General features: G+C 27.2%; 2 protein-coding genes and 2 pseudogenes across 2 annotated transcripts; 3 read left to right on the forward strand and 1 right to left on the reverse strand.

Moving 5' to 3' along the window:
* Positions 1 to 1,038: 1,038 nt before the first annotated feature.
* Positions 1,039 to 1,569, forward strand: LOC112685307 (annotated as a pseudogene).
* Positions 1,570 to 5,467: 3,898 nt separating this feature from the next.
* On the reverse strand, positions 5,468 to 11,837 carry LOC112685299. Its single transcript, XM_025557138.1, has 13 exons — positions 11,827 to 11,837; positions 11,632 to 11,733; positions 11,504 to 11,545; positions 10,875 to 11,000; positions 10,730 to 10,771; positions 10,452 to 10,568; positions 10,297 to 10,338; positions 10,006 to 10,125; positions 9,854 to 9,895; positions 9,619 to 9,759; positions 9,395 to 9,436; positions 9,120 to 9,230; positions 5,468 to 5,716 (listed from the first exon to the last, which is right to left on the reverse strand). Exons 1-13 carry the CDS (start codon positions 11,835 to 11,837, stop codon positions 5,632 to 5,634), a joined length of 1,023 nt encoding a protein of 340 aa, XP_025412923.1. The 3' UTR covers positions 5,468 to 5,631.
* Positions 11,838 to 15,422: 3,585 nt separating this feature from the next.
* Positions 15,423 to 15,853, forward strand: LOC112685277 (annotated as a pseudogene).
* A 1,477-nt stretch (positions 15,854 to 17,330) lies between these two features.
* On the forward strand, positions 17,331 to 19,484 carry LOC112685300 (zinc finger MYM-type protein 1-like). The gene is made up of 5 exons (XM_025557139.1): positions 17,331 to 17,439; positions 17,498 to 17,611; positions 17,706 to 17,848; positions 18,201 to 18,546; positions 18,631 to 19,484. The coding sequence occupies exons 1-5, from the start codon at positions 17,331 to 17,333 to the stop codon at positions 19,482 to 19,484; spliced, it is 1,566 nt and encodes a 521-aa protein (XP_025412924.1).
* Positions 19,485 to 20,983: the final 1,499 nt, after the last annotated feature.

The raw sequence follows: 20,983 nt of genomic DNA on the forward strand, positions 1-20,983 counted from the left end.
TCTCGCATTGTATGTCTATACGTATTTTCTGAAATGTCAGTTGTGTTCGTGTTTTAGCTGTCAACGTATATATTTCGCATTGATAACATTTTATAATTAATTTTTTAAAATGGAAAATGAAATTTTCATATTAAGTTCAAAAAAGGGAAGTGATTTTTTAGTGGTGAAGAAACACAAATTTCGACACATCAGACAGCGGGCAGATGGAAATAACAGATGGAGGTGCTGTAAAAAACAGTGTACTTGTACAGTCTTAATGACAAGTGACAATAAAATAATGATAGAAATTGTTGGTGAGCATAATCACCTTGTAGATTCTACTCAAAAAATTGAAAAGCAAGTTCTAAGGGAAAACTGTAAACGTAAAGCTACAAGTTCCATAGCTACCCGGCCAATAAAAATAATTAGAAGTCAACTTATGAATAGCGTGAGTATCGAGTTAGAATAAATTGAGGCTATGTATATTCGACGAAGAAAAAACTTTCCTCCTTACCCTTCATTTTTAGAAGATACCATTACGCAACTGAACGAATTACAAAATGAAGATTTTTTAATGTTTAGAGGGAAAAAATTTATATATTTACACGACGATTGCACTTTTATTTGCTTAACAACTGAAGAGAATCTTCAATGTTGGACAAGTTGCACAGATATATTTACGGACGGAACATTCGACTATGCTCCAAAATTTTTTTTGCAATTATACACCATTTGTGGCTATAAAAACGGTGTTTACGTACCTTTGGTATACTTTTTTTTTAAAGGATAAATTTAAAAACACATACATAAATGTATGGAAATATTTAATTAATATAAGTGAAAAGCAATCACTACTTTCTAAAATTGAAATATTACATATTGATTTTGAAATTGGTGTTATTCAAGCAACAAAAAAGTTTTTCCGGATGTCAAAATTAAAACATGCCGTTTTCACTTAGAACAAGCTTGGTGGCGCAAAATAAGTTGAATTAATATGAATATTTTTAGAAATAATTAATCAAAATCAATTTTCAGATTAATGGCAATACAAAGCTAAGAATGGCATACAACGATCAAAAGAACGATTTACAAAATTATGGATTAAATCATTTTTTGGACATTCTTTCATCGTTCCAGATGACGTGGAGGATGCTTTTGTAGAGCTTATAAGTACGTGTCTAAATATTACAGATGGACAACTATTTTCCGACTATGTTTTGGAGACGTATGTTGAACCTGGTTGTTTATTTCCACCTATTTTATGGGCTGAAACGCCATCACTAAATCCTAGGTATATATTTACTAATAAGCCAAAAAAAAATATTGTTTACTATATTCAGAACTACAAACGGGGCTGAAAGTTTCCATAGAACATATAACGCCCAGTTTACTAGTGCTCATTCTCCCACATCTGTTGTTATAAGTACGCTTATGGAAACTCAGGCAGAAACCGTCACTAAATTATCAACCATTTCCAAAGGAAAAATCCAGCCAAAATCAAAGGAAGAACTAAAGATAATCGAATTTGTGAGTAAACAACACGAAGAATATCTAAAAAATAAAAAACCAGAAAACTTACTAAGTATTTAGTTATAATTGGAAATAGATATCAGGGCTTTAAAATTTAAATTTTTTTCGATATCTATTTGAATATTTTATAATATTTTATTACAACGATTTTTTTATTGAGGTAGACTGAGTGTGAATATAAAGTATCTGTTATTTTTTGTAACTATTTGTACTATTTAACTTAAACACATATAATTTAATACATACATTTTAACATACAATACACATACAATTAAACTTAACAACATATACGACAAATAACAATTTTTTTTATAATTTTTTTAATAATAATAATTATTTTAAATTTTAATAAAAGTTGGCAACGTCGCATCCAATATCACGAGCAATCGTATGCTTTTGAATAGTCAAAAGCATGTTCTTTGTTAATCCGACACCGCGCGCAATCGTACTCCACCGGTCCATATGAGAACCATCACAGGTAAATTGTGGAAAGTTATTATTTTAAAATTTTATAAAATAAAATAATATAAATGTAGGTATTTGTAAGTGTATTATTCATTTTACAAAATAATCTTATTTGAAATAAGTTAAAATAGTTATCAATAAAATACTTTTTTTATAGTATTGCTAGTCTAAAGATTTAGACAAAATAGTATTAATATTTTACTTAAAGTATTTCCTGTTTCCCCTGTCAAGAGGGTCTAGTACCGCCTATGTTTGGCATCATGCCCATAGACTGGATTTATACTAACTTCTGCAGTTGGTTCATATGCTAAAGCCATGGGCGACCGCAGGAAATTTATCATGGTGGAGGAGCATAATTAAATTGAACACCAAAAAGTATATTAAAAAAAAACTTATTCTTAGCAAACAATAAAATATGTCAGAATTGTACACACTTTAATCGTTATCAAATAAAAACTTAAGTCTTTGCAGTTGTTCGATTGTAAACCTTGTTATTAACCATTTGATTAATTTTTTCCAGGGGGGGAAATGCCCCGTTTTGCCCCTCCTCCCTATAGGTGCTCATGGCTAAAACTGTTAATTTATTCGGAAATTGAAGAAACTATTTACTTTTATCAGTTGTAGTATAAAGCGAATTTTCATATATCGATAAAAACAAAAAAAATTATATTCAAATGCACATGTAAAGACATTAAAAAAATTTGAAACCACTAGACAGATATCTTAAACTTATGCTCTAAAAACTGTGCTTGAAACACGAGATTCCATTTTAGAAACTTTAGAAGATATAAAAAGGTTAGAAGTTTGATTTTAAAATAGGTGCAGAATGTACAGGGTTACTTTATTTTTTGCAGTCTTTTAATTTTTTATTGACAACACATATTTTTAAAAAAGTATTTTATTTTATTGAAACTATTAGTAGAGCTTTACAAATTCATAATATTGATATACTAATGGCTATTGAACTAATAAAAAAAAACAGAAAACATTAATTGTTTTAGATCTAGTAACATGTTTTTCAATATTTATAAATCAGTAAAAAAAATTTGCCAAAGACAATCATTTTGAATTTGAACTGACTTTATCAATAAAAAGACTTAGACAAGTTCCACGGCAGCCCGGTGAATTGTTAATGATGAACAAATACATGATCCTGTGATAGCTTATAAAGTATACACATATTTTGTGATTATTGATAAAGTATTATCTGAACTTTATAAAAAGTTTAATAATAAATCTATTATGATAACAAAGAATATATATTTATTAGCAATTAAAGTAATTGCTAGTACTATCAAAAATAAAAAAATATTTGTTGATACATTTTCTTCTATCTGTATTAGCTATAATCAAATTCTTAATAAAGAAGATATTGTACGAAAATATGAACAAATTGTAAAATCGAATAATAATTTGATTTTATTAGACAAAAATTTATCTATAGTTTTAAATGCATAAGCAGACGAGTCAGATTCAAGTAGTTCAAATTACTCTGTTAATGAAAATGAATCTGTTAATGAATCTCTAAATATTTTGAAAATATATCTAATTACGTATTTATTATGAAGGGTTACTAAACATTTTTCCAAATTTATTTATTGTTCTAAAAATTGGTGTAACATTACCAATTTCCAATGCATCGTCAGAGAGAACCTTTTCAAAACTGAAATTAATAAAGACAAGACTTCGTTCTACTATGGCCTAAGATCGACTTGAAGATTTAGTGATCATTCCTGTGAATCTAATATAAAAACTGATACTGACAAAATTATAGATAACTTTGCCGTGAGGTCTTCTATTTTTACAAAAACTTTCACCTATTAAAATATTAAGTTCATTTTAAATAATAAAATATTATTTTTTAATGTTATTATATTTTAATTTTAAATGTAACTGAATATTTTTGTTAAAATGTTATGTTATTTTAAAACAAACTTGATTTCTGTACCTACATAAAATATCGAAAAGTTTTTTTTATTCTTATGTACATAAATAAAAATAATAACCCCATGGTAACATCATTATTTTATATTATAATATAGTATTTCATTTTAAAATTTTTATAAATGAACATGAATAATAAAAAAATCGGGAGCCTATCTCTTAGATTAGTGGTTCCCAACAGGGGGAGTCCCCCCCCCCCCCGAAGGAATTTAGATACTGAACGGGGGGGATTATTTTTTTGATGATATAACGAGAATTTTATTTGCTCTGTGAGCATTAATCCCATTTATATCAACGTATCTCTGTGTGTCAGGCTTTTCCACGCTTTTGCAAATAAAAAGCAAGCAAAGAAATCTGTTGGATATGGAAAATAATATGCGTTGCGCGTTATCAAATATATCCTCATGGATTATGGACCTGGTAAGAAAAAAAAACTCAAATTTCGCATTGAATTGATCTTACCATCATATTTAATTATTATTTATAAAATTGTATTCAAAAATTTATTAATTATAAAGTTGATTTGTATTTTATTTTTAAAATGATGATAGAAAAAAATGTCATTAGTTGTATAGTATAATATTATAATATATATAGTTATTTTGCAAAATTTTCTTTGTATGGCTTACTAAAATAAGGTCATATTATTTCTAATTTAATGGAAGAGCGCATGAGGTTTTTTAAAATGTACAAGGTGAGGGAATGGAATAAAAAAGGTTAAGAACCATTGTCTTAGATCTTAGTTTGTAATACAGTAAGTGTAAAGTGTGTCTCATCTTTTTTTATATTATTGTGTAATTGTTTTGTACAGTGTAGTTGGTGCTTAGGCGGTATGGGGAGGGGGCGAATTTCCCCACGTATTTCTTCATGAAATAGGTGGGTAGGTAATATGGGGGTGTAAGTTATCTACCTGCCAAATTATTTAAATTTTAGTTCGACGCTACTGAATAAAATAATAATAGATTAATTCCCTGATGCAACATTAAACATTTTTACTCTAGGATAAAGTAATTATTTACATTGAGCAGATAATTAACATCTCATCTGAAATTATATCAGAATAGGGGTTAACTAATTAGCTGACAATTTTTATAATTTTTTTCAAAAAACGTACTGACGTATTAATAGAAAAATGTAATCTTAGTTTTTCAATTAATTTATATTTCATTATGACGGAATAGAATACTATATACAATTATGATGTTAATTTTATTATCAGTCATGTAACCTTTAAATATATAAAATAAAAGTCATCAAGTACGCACCCCTATTTAAAATGTAGTGAAAATCATGTTTTCTATTGTATTTACATTTTATTATTCTATAAGAATAATATTTAATTTAATTATCTATTTTCAGATCATAAATATAGTTATTTGGAGTTGTGTTAAGTCTAATAATATAATATTAGTACTTATGTAACATGTCTTATAATAATAAAATGACCATAATAATTGTGTATAAATTATTATATTAATATTTTTCTGCAAGGTAAAAAATGTGATTACCTAGTTTTAAATACTTAACGTCATTTTAATAACTAGTTGTTTATCTCTAGCTTGGTACAGATATAGGATAGAGGTAATAATCGTTAGTTACGCTAAGTAATTACATCAGGGGATATTTCCCTCTCCCACAAGTAACAACATGTACGAGGGGCGAGGGTTACCGCATGTTTCGATATATTACATTTTATTTTGATAAGTCCATGGGTCATACGAAACTGAGTATTTCAATGATACTCATTCCACTAACTCGTGTGATTGATGAACCGTTTGTGCACCACGTATGATAAATTCTAAAAATAAAAATAAAATCAATTAAAATGTAACCGCCATAAATCTTTTTATAAATATATTCAAAAAAAAAAATTGAACATTAGTTTATAAGTTAGGATATTTTACTTTAATTAGTTAATGGGTTGACGGGGGACGTGCTCTAATGGTGTCATCTATTTTGTTTATGTATGCTTACCAATTAGTATATAAGATTTCTAATAATGCCGGTGGCGTCTTTTTCATTTGATATATTTTTTTAAAAATGACAACTATACAACTACGGCTATATATTCTAATGACAAGACTATTATATTCACAAATTCTAACCCTATTATTGCCTCACATCATCTTCAAAATTATCTTACTCTTATGGAAGACTGATACACCAAATGACGGCTCAAAATAAATAAATCTAAATCTGTACACACCACATTCACCCCTTCGTCTTGTATCTAGCTCAAATTTCTTCATATACGTCATTCAAGTTTTCCCACAATCAAATACCTCTGATTAACATTCAGAGGCGTGCTCAACAATTTTGATTTGGGGGTGGGGGGGGGTCAAATTTTTTTAATACAATATTATAATCAATATGAATTATAATTAATATGGAAAATTATAAGTAAACAATGTATCATTTTTGTAGCATAAAACATTTATTAAATTAAAATCATAAAACAAAGTCAAGTTTGCGAGGTTTTTAACAACCTCGTCAAGGAATTCTTCAGCTGAAAGTGGTATATTTTAATTTTATTATGCGACATTTTAATTGTAAATTAAACAATTTCAAAACTCAAAATATGAGCACAATTGCACAATTGAAAACAAATTTATACAAAGAATAAATTATATAATTATTATTAAAGTAATCTATGATCTGATATTATATGATAAATTAATAACTTGAGAATTATATTTTGTGATTCATGATTGTAGGTACTAGTTAGTAGGTAGTTATCATGGTCTTAGAATAATAATAGTTACTCTCAACAATATCAAATAATACAGAAAATAAGGAGAAAATGGTACCTAATAAATAAATAAATAGATAAAAAATAAAACAAACTTTAAAATTGGGAATTACAATAATTATAATTATATGTAAGTAGTTAATATATATTATATATTTGTAAAGTATCCATGGGGGGGACGGGTTTGAACCACCTGTCCCCCCCTTGAGCACGCCCATACTAACATTAGAATATAGGTTTACCTAAACTCAACGCATCAGTTTAAAAATCACTAACATTTACTCAATATATATTATGAAAAATAAACACACCTATATAAACACTAAACTTCTAATTTAATTAAACCAGTCTGGATGTACGACATTCAACTTTATGAAAATGACGAAAAATCCAATCTTAACAAAATTCAGTTATTTCATTATATAGCTGTCAGAAAATTATTTAATCCTCCTTATGTCTAAAGTTTCACTATATATTCTGGACTTAAACTTAAATGATGAAGCAAAAATACATTATAAAAGTCCTATCTGATATAACAACCTGTTAATACAAAGTCTGGCATTCCCCTTCAAATTCGGCAACCCACCTATACGTTTAAAACGTAAATGGTGACGTTACATTTTATTTCCCTCATAAGCAAATTAACTCAATCAAATAATATAAAACAAATAAATTTGTTTACTAGCTTGATTGTCATTAATGGAGAGTATTAGAACTTATCTAGATGAATTATCTAGATAGTTAACTATTCATATTTTATTTCATCTAGATAAATAGTTACAAGTTACTTTAACATTTATCTTTGACAAGGGAGTAGGTAAGGGGGGCGTTGAGGGGTTCGAACCCCATTCATTTAAAAATCCCAACCAGTTAACAAATAATAATAATAATTATCAGTAAAAAATTGTATGTAAGCGTAATAATGTAATTTACCTTTTAGTTAAATATTAAAAAACAAATATATTGCTAAATTATATGGAAGATTGAAGATGAATGTGCATCACGAATTTATTAATTATAACAAGCTATAGAAAACTCACAATTTGTAGTATCGCTGTTCGTTTTGTGAAAAATGTTCAGCTTTTCCGGAAATTTTAAAATTTTTTTTCAAAATCAAAATATTGATTTGACCGAAGCATGCAAATGTAGATATCGTAAAAAAAAAACAGAAGATATACTAAATGATAAGGAATTTTTAAAAATTGTGACAGATTCTAAAGAACTTTTAGATATTGAATTACTTACAGAATCACAAACAGATAAAAAGGATGAACCAATAATCTTTTACAGACAGCCGAAATATATTATAAAATAAATGTTTACTATCCATTTCTTAACCATGTACTAAGCAAACAAGTAGCCAGATTTTCTAACCATCAAGAAAAGTTTGGGAACCTTCAGATCTTACTGCCAAAATTTATGAAAAATTAGAATGATGTTAAAAACAAATTACTAGAAATTCATAAGATATAACTGCTAAATGAAAAACTCGAAAATCTGTTGAGTAAGTATCAATTATGGAGCAAGAAGAGGAAAGAAATAAGTGATGACTTAAATGAGTTAAATGCAATTAAAACCTTGTAAAAGTGTGATAAACAATTATTTTCTCTCATTAATACTTCTTTTAAATTTTATTTACTCTTCTTTTGTCTACTGCAAATGCGGAATGTACTTTTCTACATTAAAGTGCTTAAAGACATATTTACGAAACACCATTGGTTAAGAGTGACTTACTGGACTTAATGGACTGAGACGTAATTGTTGATTCTTTACAAATTGTGAACAATTTAATACAGATAAGGCAACAATTAAATTTACTTGTATAATATTTAATTTTTAAAAGTAATGTTAAAAGTATTTAATTTATATACCTATATTTGTATATTTTTTTTGTGTCAGCTTATTACTACTAATTGAAAATCAAAACCTCCTCCATTAATAATAATCTATACCTACGCCTCCGAGCTTTGATTAATATTTTACTAATCTATATTAATTCATCTAGATACATTTTGATCACCAAAATTATGCAAAACAATTATTATTTTTTTATTTCAATTGTCAGTCAAAATTTAAAAGTTATAAAACAAATAATAAAATTTAAGAAATGTATAAATAATGATAATCTTTTTCTCGTTACATGCTGGTAGGTACTTATAATGTTTATTGTTCATAAATAAAAATTGAAAATATACTTACTACTTAAATCTACTTAGGTGCCAGGAGATCATAGGAAATTGTCAAGATATATAACTATAACTAACCTAACCTAGTTTAATCTAATCTACATATTTTAAGCTTTTTTGATGTTAAATTAACTTGTTTAATAGTTTGATTAGTTTTGGAGATGTATAATGATAGTTTTCTACAGTTAAAATATACGGATGTGATTAGAACATAATATATTAATTTGAAAAATATCCTACGCATAGATTTATTGTAGTTGACTCACTTAAATTGTTGAATTAAATCCTTTATTTTTCCGGACATAGGACATTCAAATGAAAGGTTCATGGTGAATAGACTGACGAATACTTCGCTTTTTTTCAACAAGATCGTATTTCTGAGGAAAAAATATATTTTATCTAAACTTTATTTTAATTTAATTTTTAAGTTGATTTTGTATATATAACAGTATACTAATATTGTGCAATTTTAAATGTGTCTAAATTTTAATGTATCGTACAATTATATTTCATCGCTACGGTATACGTAATCTATACTTACAGATCAATTTGATTTGTTCCACAGAAATTCGATGACAGCTGTCTGTAAGTGAAACTGTATAAGAAACTTATATGTGATTATATGATATATATATAAATATATATAAATATATAAATATATATAAATGATATATTATATGATATATAAATATATATTTAGTGGTTTTAATGGAATAACAGCCACCGTTTAAATTTAACATCCTACTTAACACAATTTCGACTCACTGGAAACGAAGTTTTGTTAAGTCTTCTATTTCTTTAAACATGGTAATACTTCCACTATGATATTCAGATGTTTGTGGAGCCAAAATAGTTGTCAGAGCAGTTGAATCGACAAATGCAAGATTTCCCCGTAACACTGACTTTCTGAAAAAATCAATTCATTCTATTATATTCATAATTTCAATAGCATAAATCTTATCCATTTATCTAGTTAATGCGATTATAATATTTAACTTACGTAACCGTTTGGACGTCTTTACTGTCATTCAACGAGAGCTTTCTATAATTGAACAAAACGCATGTGATTAGAATATAAACAAAATACACAGATTTTTAATTTGTTGAATCGAATAAAAACCACTAATTCAATTTAACGTATCATCAACTCACTGAAATCGTAATATCAAATCATCTATATCCTCGGATGTAGTTTCTCGTGCAGGATATGCAGGTAATCGATTCACGGGCGATGTACCAATCAATGCGCCGTTTCTTTGTAAGTCCGTACTTCTGCAAAAAAAAAAAAAAAAAAAAATTGATCTATCACAATATATCTACGAATTTCCAATACACTTTAAATTTTATTTTTGACGTGTTTTCGTTTAAATTTATGTTTTAATGTTTTGATATCAAACATCATATATTTATCTAGTGTATGCATGACGATAATATTTAACTTACGTAATTGTTTGGCTATTCCCATTGTCATTCAGAGAGAGCTTTCTATAAATAAATGTAAATTAATTAATCGTACGTGATTAGAACATAATAAACTGAGTTGTTAATTTTATATCGAATAACAGCCATCAAATGAATTCAAAGCAATATCGACTCACTGAAACTGTATAATTAAATCCTCTATATCCATATCGGACGTAGTTTCTCGTGAAGCAGGTACACGATTAGCGGTCAGTGCATCGACAAACACGTCGTTTCTCTGCAACACACTACTTCTGAAAAAAATAAAATAACATATCACCTAATTACAATATACTCTCAATACATATGATGTATTATTTTTGACGTGTTTTCGTTTATATATATTATGTCTAGGCATTTCGATAACAAATAACTTCATTCAAAAATCTAATCTACGTGATAATATTCAACTTACGTAACAGTTTGGCCGTTTCCGCCGTCATTCAACGAGAGTTTTCTATATGTAAATGCAACGTACGTGATTAGAACGTAAAACATAGGGTTTTTAATTTTATATTGAAAAACCACCACCGATTAAATTCGATGCAATATCGACTCACTTAAATCGTAATATCAAATCTTCTATATGATCTTCTGATATAATATATCTTAATGGATACCTATATGGATGACTTAACGTAGACGATACACCGTTGAACGCGTCATTTCTCTGCAACACCGTACTTCTTAAAAAATAAAAAATAAAAAAAAAGATATTATTATTTATTTGTATCTGTAATTTGTAATTTATAGCGCTTCTATGTTTGAATGTGTCTTTTCAAGTTATTATGTTCGTAAATAAAATAAACAATTTGACAAATTTTTAGATTCTGAGTGAAACGAGGATTTTGTTTTTTGTTTTTTCTCTTAAAATGCTACACACATAAAAGCTCTATTGGTAAGTACCCTCATGCCTTAATTACTATCTATCCGTATTAATCGATAAGCTGTATCGTAAGGGCAACTCAGGATAGTCCATTGCATTTTTAATGATAAGAAAGTATACTAAGTCTGCAAATATTGTATATTGTATAATAGGCAACCATAGCACACCAGGTTTATAAGAGTATTTTTGCACTAATAGGTTTTTTTACTTGTGATGAACTTTGGTCACTTATTATATAGTTTCTGTCTATTTTTTGTCTTATACCATTGGCTATAGGATTTAAGACACTATATATTAACTTACCGGACCGTCTGATTCGTTTCGCAGTCATTCAATGATAACTTTCTGTAATTAAAAGAAATTTATATGATTGAATTAATAAATTTTGGTAAAATAATAGCCAGCTTAAATTCAATAAATTATTGACTCACTGGAATCGAAGAACTAAATCATCTATTTCTCTTGATACTGTATCTTCCATATGATGTTCGGACGAACGACTCGTGGTCAATGGATACACGAATGCGTGATTTCTGTGCGACAACATATTAAAACATTAAAAATAAATTCGTTATGAAATTCAACTTGACACAATAGCATTGAGTTCTATCTATAAAATAATATACCTGATACACATCATGAGATCGACTTGACTATACAACAGCAATTTAACTTTAATATCAAAATATATTAGACTGTTCTGATTAGACCGAATGTAAATTGAGATTTGTAAATTGAAAATGTCAATAGCAAAACACTCTTTAAAAGAGTAAATTATATAATTTTTTGTCATGGTTACCTAACTTAGTAATTACTAATATATTGTAGCCAGTAGCGTAGTTATAAAGTTATAGGCTCGTGCAATATATTTCTGGTCAAAATTGTTAACATTTTGAATTTTAAAATTACCTCACAATCGTTTTTATAGTTTAATTAAACATACTGTCATGTGGTGTACTTGTAAATATTTTGTTAAGAAAATGTTTTTATGAAATTTATTGTTAATATGTTATATGTACTATTCTACATTAAACTATGTTTTTACATTTAAGAGTGAAATTATTACAAAAAATTTCAAGAAACACTACACATGTGTATAAATGCCTGTGTGGAAAATGCATTTTGTTTTTTTTTAAATTGTAGTAATTGAATTTAAGAAAACAATTATAACTATTCTAACATTTTTGTGTACACACGTTTTTACCTTAGTCCCCCAGCGTTGATCTGTCTTATCATCCCGTAACGCTATGCATTTGTAGTTTATGTTATAAGTAGGGCATGGATGTTGTTGCATTTTCAACTTTCCTTCTACCGGTCTAAAATAATTTGTAATCCCTTTAGTTTGAGGTGATATTATTCTAGTTGAGTTACTGATAATAGTAAACATGTATAGGACAATAATTCAAAGTGGTTTTAAGTAATTCGTTATCAGGGAAATTACATTTCGGTACAAAAATAACTGGTTTATATTTTTGAACTTATTAATTAATAATGAATATTAAGAAATTATAAATTAATTCAATTAAGTAATGTATGTAGTATAATTACAAATGGAAACTCAACTCATTTATATTTACGTAGGGTCAAGTGGGGTAATTGGAAACAATATTATTAAATTCCACTTATTTTATACAATTATTTGTTGTCATGACAACTTTCGGCGATTTCTGCATTGTGATCTAATTAGAATACTTTTAGTTATGACAATGATAGTAAATAATAATAATAATGAAAATTATTTTGATAGTAAATAATAATAATAATAATAAATAATGTCCTTAAACTAGTATATATTGATTTTATATAGTTGAATATATGTTACCACCACACATTAATAAGAAATTAATATCGTTTCCAATTACCCCTATTTTCATTTACCCCACTTGATCCTACATCAAAACAGTATCGTTCAATAGGTATACGAGTAAATTTAATGCCAGGTGACTCACTTATGTTTTTCAATTATGTTATTATTTATTTTTTTAAGATAAACAGAAAAAAACATTTTTTCACTGTTTTTCATTCATGAATTTAAAAAATCTATTAGTTATTATAAGTTATAGTTATTAAGCTTATGGAAAACAAACCATGGCTTGTGTAAATAATGATAAAAAAAGTAATGTAATAATTGAAATTTCCTTATCATAGAAATCGATAAAATACGTTTTACATAAATAAAAAATATTTTCGTATGGCGAATTAATGCGGCAACATAAGTTACATACATGCGGGGGCACATAATACAGTTATAATCAAGGTTATATCCAAGGAAGATTTGGGAGGTCACCGGACCCACAGTTTTTTTCTCATTATTATTTGGCTCTTATTTTGATTTTTGACATAATTTTATTAAAGTATTGAACAATTTTTATTTAAAAAAAATACAAATTTTTTCAACTACGGATACAGTAATTTGAAAATATTTTACACAAATCTAACCCAAAGTTATAAATTTATAAATTTCTATTACAAAATAATAAATAGATTAAATATACGTATTTATAAATAAATATATATATTCAATCTATGAAAATATACTCTAGTCACTGATACTGTTGACTAATATAACATGTATTATGTTTGGCTGTTTATTTTTAGATGGATTCGATGAAAAAATAAATTCAGCTTTATACATTCAAAATGGTTAAAAAAATAAACTATTTCTATATACAATGGTTGTTAATTTTTTGTTTAATTCGGCCTCTTTTAATATATTCATCAGTTCATATTCAAATAAGTTGCTGCCGATTACACCATTATACAACTGGGTGACTGAGGGTGCCCCGACTTCATCATCATCACACAGGACGGCAGCCATCTGTGACAGCCGTAATCCATACACATAATGAATAACATAACAAATATTATACTAAGATAATAAAAAAAAAGCCTAAGGATAAACGACGTAGTGATAATCCCCCTTGGACTTTTTATTATCACAAATGTATTTGATATTTTTTATGTTAGATACGGTCTCATAGATATACATATTATATTTTTTTCTAGTCAAACACTAAATTTCAAGTATTTTTGGCCAATTTTTATAGCATTAAGCATATTTATGAGTTGTTTGGTGTTATAAATGTGTAGCCCTGTTTATGTAAACAATGGATTATATGATTTGGATAATTTTTGATTAAATATTATTTTATGTTTATCATTAATCAATTAATAATTAACTGTTATATTAATTAAAATTAATATATTTAAATCTTGAAGATAAAATAAAAAAATTGCTTTTTAATATACGTATGAAATCACCTATATTCAAATCCCAAAATTCTTTGCACTTTTTCTTATTTCTTATTGTTTTTAAATTGTAGATTAAACATAAAGTTAACCCTTTAACTGCTGACTTCAAAAATCTAAAGCATCTACTCAATGCTGACGATAATTCATAAAATATTTAAATAGTATTTCCATCTTATAAGATATATATTTATATACAAAATGTACCTAAAAAAATTATAAAAAAAAAAATTTGGGTCAAAACTCACCAAGTTATAGATAATTGTAAAACTCTTAGACAGTGGTTCTTAAAATGCATTCGATTAAATTCAAGTACAAAATCAATTAAATATTCAGACTTGTACTTGCTTTTTATACCACTTCATTGATTTTCGTACACATTCAACATAACTAAGAAGCATATCACATTCAAGATAAAATTTGATTTGAAATATTTCCGTTTATCAATAATTAATCATAGTTTGGGAATCCTGGAAAATCAAATATTTATTTTCACCTATAACTTCTATTAATAATGTTCAGAATTTTTTTTTACCGTCTCTTTAAATTTATCTAATCATTTACCACATGTGCAAGTGATCACATTATTAAATTATGAAAATAATTATTAATTATTATTTTTATTTTTTATTATTATTTTTTGTTATCAATAGATAACAGCTATTGTTGATTTTTAAAATGATGGACGCATATGTGTATCCGTAACACCACAGAGTCTCTTATGTTGGATGACAAAGATATATAATACAATTAGATAGCAGACTTCCTGTAGCAGCAATATAAAATATTGAAATTGGGAAAATGGCCGACTTTTCTTATCAAAAGGCCCATTGTTTACATAGTTCTTGTTGATAAAATTGTATTAAGTAATAACGTATTAGTGTATTAATGTAATACTGTATTAGAAATTTGGAAATCACAATATTACAATTTATTTTATTTTAATTAATTTCTTTATTAAAATTAATTTAAGATGGTGCATAGATGTTTTGTTGGAAATTGCCCTAATAAATAAGTAACTGGAAGCGGTATTCATTTTTTTTCGTAAGTAACTATTTAAAATTACAAGATTACAATTTCCTATAAATTATGTTTCATATAATTTATTTAACTTATTGTTTTAAATAGATTTCCAAAAGATGAAGACCTAAAAGAGTAATGGTTAAAGTCTATAAAAATAAAGTATGGTGTACAAAAAAAACATAGCCGAGAAAAAAAGAAGGAAGACCAATAACCAAAAGTACAGCTTCACCTCGTAAAATATTAATTTAGAAAAAATTTAAAATCCTTCAACAAGAAGTAAGAAGACTAAACACTAAAGTAAAAACTCTTAAAGATGTATTGGAAGAATTAAAAAATAAAGGATTGATCAAAAATGGTCCATGTGATCTTATAGAAAATTAATTTTTATTTTATGACATTTTATTAGGTATTTAATAAATAAAAGATTTTTCATTGGAATTGATATATTTTAAACTTTTTTTATTATTTTAATTTTCATTTGAATATTTAACATAAATCATGACAAATTAAAATACTACTTTGTACTTTATCATGAAAAAACACACAATACACAAATCGAGTAAATCGATAATCGTTGATTCTTTATTATCAATAATCATAATGTAAACAAGGGGATCTTTGATAAGAAAAGTCAGCTATTTACTGGGCTTCAAAATTAGTTTGTAGTCGGCTATTAAGATTTATTATATGTATATCTGTGTTGGGGGCATATAAGCGTCCATAGCAGTGAAAGGGTTAATATTACGTATGGGCGAACGTAGACCAGCTGGTAAGGTGGATATATATATATATATATATATAAATATCCACCTTGCTAACTGGATTGGCTATATCGCATCCACATAAAAATATTATTATAAATGTAGAAGGAGTCAATAATATATTATTATATAACCTATAGGTTTGCAAATGAAAAAAAAAGAAATGTTAAATTATTATTGTAATTAATATTTTCAAATAATGTATTTTTTTATTTAAAACTAAATAAAGCCATACCTACAGTTAATTATAAGCGTCGTACTTATTTTATTGTAAATTTCTCAAATTACGATCGTTTTCATTGCATTTTACGAATGGCTCTTAAATATACCTACTTCCAATAGGCGAAACTACGGGTCAGCCCAGTCGGTCCAAATGCTGATCTAATAATGGCTGAATATCATACTGACTTAGGAGTTAGTAGAATTTAAAATTAAAATTATTATACACACTTAATTCCCGCGTTAAAAATGACTACAATGTTGTGTTTAAATAACTATATATTGTTACGTATCGTCAATTCAACAGTTCATATGAAGGATTGTTGTTATGATTACTCCAATAAAGATACTCGAACTAAGTTAAACTATTTTTATTGAAATATTCTAATTATATTTAATTAACTTGACAAATAGACTTGCGTGAAGGAACTTGGTAAGGTTGGATAATTACATATCTGAATATTGGTCTGTCAACAACCCCCTTATATACAGGGCCATATTTATGCAAGGACAAATGGGACATTTGCACTGGGCTCACTCGAAAGAGGGGCCCACCGACTTCAGCCTTATAAAATTAATTATATACCATTTTTATCATATTTTGGGAAAACACAATTTTACTTGGATATTTTTGTGGGTATAAAATATAATAAGGATTTCGCGAAAACTACGCTTTAATCAACATTGACGATAACAAAATCTAATTGTCGTTATTATCGTCGTAATATCATGTAATAATATATTAATAATAATCGTAATATAATTCTATTGACGTTGTCTTGCGTAGTTGTGTGGTGCATTCAGTCCCGCGTTTTACGTCAATCGTATTTATTGTATATTTATAATTTAAAATGTCAAAAAAATATTTAAGTGGTTCAATGAAAAGAAAATTGAAAGATAAAAGAGATCAAGAAACAAAAAAATTACACGGTAGTTTGGATAAATTTACATTTAGTACTAATTTATCGACTAGTGTACCATTGCCAGGTAATAAATTTTTAATAACAATATGAAGTCATACTCTTATATTAACTATTATTTTTAGAAACAGACGTTACTGAAATATATACCAACGAAAATGAAATTACTAAAATTGAAAAATCTGTTGAAGTCTGTGGTATTACTAGTACTAATTTATCTACTAGCGCACAATCGCAAGGTAATACATTTTTAATAAAAATATGAAGTCATACTCTTATATTATTATTTTTTAACTATTATTTTTATAAATTATCACGAATTATTATTTTTAGAAATAGACGTTACTGAAAAGTATACCAACGAAAATGAAATTACTAAAATTGAAATATCTGTTGAAGTCTGTGGTATTACTAGTGCTAATAATTCCGATGAAAAATGTGCCATTAATAATACTAATGTGACTGTTACAACTGAGGTATGTTTGATCGATAAATATTGATAATAATGACATATTAAACCCAGATTTACCACCAAACAATTTTGCACGATTCTCCGGTGATATTTTAACATGGCCACCGAAAATTTCGGAAAGCTTTCGGGAATACTTCACTTTAAATACTCCAAAACAAAATATAGATTGTATTCATAATTCAAAAAAAAATATTCGAGGAGTTCTACGAAAATTAACTAAAGAACATTTTTATTTAACTAAAAGAAGTGGTCATGAAATACATAGAAGTTGGTTGATATATTCACCGTCGGCTGTTAGTTTATTTTGTTATATTTGTAAGCTATATTCACCGAATAACACGCTGTTATGTAAGTAGGGTTTTAGTGATTGGCAACATACTAAAGAACGACTTAGAGAATATGAAAATTCATTTATCCATAGAAAAGCCATTTGTGATTTTTCAAACCGCTCTATAGATATTAAACGTATTGATTGTCAACTAGTTTTACAATACAAAAAAGATGTTCAGTACTGGAGGGACGTTTTAAAACGAACAGTAGCAGCTGTTCAATTTTTAGCTCAACGAGGATTAGCATTCTTTGGAGAAAATGAAATTATAGGAAATGGGCATAATGGAAATTTTTTGGGTATAATGGAGTTAATAGCAAAGTTTGATCCATTTTTAAAAGAACACCTCAATAATTATGGGAACGTTGGTAGTGGTAAAACAAATTGTATTTCATTATACACAGTTCGTGAAACCATAATTTTAATGATAGATAAAGTTTTAAAACATATAATAGAAGAAATAAAAAATTCAACATATTTTGGAATGATTGTTGATTCTACACCTGATATCACTCACATTGATCAATTAGCTATTGTATTGCGATACGTTAATTGTGATGGACAACCAGTTGAACGTTTTGTAAAATTCCAAGATATTTATGGGTATACGGCTGAGTATTTAACCATTACTATAGTTGAAATAATTAAGAAATTTGGTATAGATATTAAAAACTGTGTTGGACAGTCATATGACAATGCCAGTAATATGGCCGGAAAGTACTCAGGATTACAAACAAGAATAAGAACACTAGCTCCCTTAGCAATATTTTTACCTTGTGCGGCACACTCGTTAAACCTGGTCGGTGTTCATGCAGTTGAAAATTGTAACGGTGCAGTTGAATATTTTAGTATAATTCAATTTGTTTATAACTTTTTTTTGTCTTCAACTCATCGTTGGAAACTTTTATATCAACATCTAGAATGTAATGAAACGCTAACTATTAAATCGTCTTCACAAACACGGTTGTCCGCAAATGCTGATGCAACTAAAGCATTACAACAAAATTATGCTTATATTTTATCTATTTTGTTAGAAATATCTCAAGATAACAATGAAAACGGCAATACTCAGTTTGATGCAATGAACATTTTGAAAACATTGAAAAAAAGGGAAACCGCTATATTAACTATAGTATGGGATGTTATATTACAACGAATAAATATAACTTCGAAAAGTCTCCAGAGTTCAACAGAAAATTTGTTTTCAATAGTGCCCTTATATAACTCCTTAACAGATTTCATACAGTATGTTCGAGAATACTTTGGTGATTATGAAAGCAAATCTATAGAACTTTTAAATAAGGATATTTAATATCAGAGTTAAAGAAAAAAAAGACACCAAAAAGTAGACACTTAGATGATACTGATTCTGAAGAAAAACAATTAGATCCAAGAGCGAAGTTTATGAGTGATATTCATTATGTTATTTGTGATAAATTTATAACTAAATTGAATAAACGAAAAATGGCCTATATTAAAGTAAAAGAAAAATTTGGATTTTTATTCAATAAAAATCCTGATAGAAAGGAAATTAACAACCAAATAAAAAATTTACAATCAATGTACACAAATGAACTAGATTTGGATCCCGATAATTTTGCAGATGAATGGTTTAAATTTCATAGTTTAATTTCTTCTCATCAAATATCAAGAAATCCCGCTGCCCAACTTAAATTCATTAAAGATATGCAAATATCACATGCATTTCAAAATGTAGAAACGTGTCTTCAAATTTTTCTTACAATGCCTGTTACAAATTGCTCCAGTGAACGATCATTTTCTTCATTAAAAACAATTAAAAATAGATTACGATCTACATTGAGTCAAGAAAATATAGACGCTCTGGGAATATTATCTATTGAAAGTGATATCACAGCAAACCTGAATTTTGATGATGTTATTGACCAGTTTTCTAAGCAAAAAGCAAGAAAATGTTTGTGAAAACTGAAATAAAATTAGATTTATAACATAAAACGTAAAAACATTTAATTTGATACCTATTATATAAGTGTAATATCTAATAAAAAATTCTAATTTAAAAAAAGTTTGTTTTTGTGTATGTTAATTATTTTACTCGAATAAATATTAAACATAATAATCATATTTTTAACAATATATATTTATTCTATGATCCAACTACTCATATACTTATTATATACAGCACTAATTTAAAAATATATTATGCGTACATTTTTATTTTAGCATTGAAGAAAATAGAGATGGACAATTTGGGGCCCAAAATTGTAAAATGTACTGGGCCCACGAATTGGTAAATCAGGCCCTGCTTATATACTCAGGTCTTGTTGGAATCAGTCGTATAGCACTATGCAAAAGTTGTTCCTGATTATAATTAATATCCTGAGGTGCTAAATGCGTATGTTTAATCGAGTGTTACTGTGGAATAGATTAGATTTATTACTTTTAATAGTTGACCTCGATAGTATTACTTTTTGCGCATATCCCATATTTGCTGTGCACTATTATTAAATGCATTCTTAATACTACTTTGAAATGTAGCCATATAGCTCACATTTGCGTATGTATTTGTGTTACTCTCTGGTCCTGTAATTATATTAATGATTCCTTTCAATATTGTTTCCCGATTTCTATTGTTTATGGATTATGTGGTCCCCTTATGTAGTGATAGTCGTAATGACCTACATTTATGTATGTCCGTAACAATATGTACGTAATGTAACAACCACTCGAACCCTACTGTATTTATACGTATACTTTATTTATACATATTTATTATTTGGCCTATGGTAATGAAATTGCCTAGTCTCATATGTGCCTATTCGTCCCCCTCTC

This window comes from Sipha flava, unplaced genomic scaffold (genome assembly GCF_003268045.1).
Source record: "Sipha flava isolate LNK unplaced genomic scaffold, YSA_version1 272_pilon_pilon, whole genome shotgun sequence".
Taxonomy (NCBI): Eukaryota; Metazoa; Arthropoda; class Insecta; order Hemiptera; family Aphididae; genus Sipha; species Sipha flava.

Excerpts from the sequence above, each read along its gene's own strand:
- LOC112685299 (XM_025557138.1), bottom strand. Across the intron at positions 10,339-10,451 it reads GATTTAATTATACAGTTTCA|AAAGCTCTCTCTGAATGACA; the intron begins GTGAGTCGATAT and ends ATTTATTTATAG. Across the intron at positions 9,437-9,618 it reads TTAACAAAACTTCGTTTCCA|ACAGCTGTCATCGAATTTCT; the intron begins GTGAGTCGAAAT and ends TTTCACTTACAG.
- LOC112685300 (XM_025557139.1), top strand. The coding sequence starts at position 17,331 with ATGAAAAGAAAATTGAAAGATAAAAGAGATCAAGAAACAAAAAAATTA. Across the intron at positions 17,440-17,497 it reads GACTAGTGTACCATTGCCAG|AAACAGACGTTACTGAAATA; the intron begins GTAATAAATTTT and ends TATTATTTTTAG. Across the intron at positions 17,612-17,705 it reads TACTAGCGCACAATCGCAAG|AAATAGACGTTACTGAAAAG; the intron begins GTAATACATTTT and ends TATTATTTTTAG.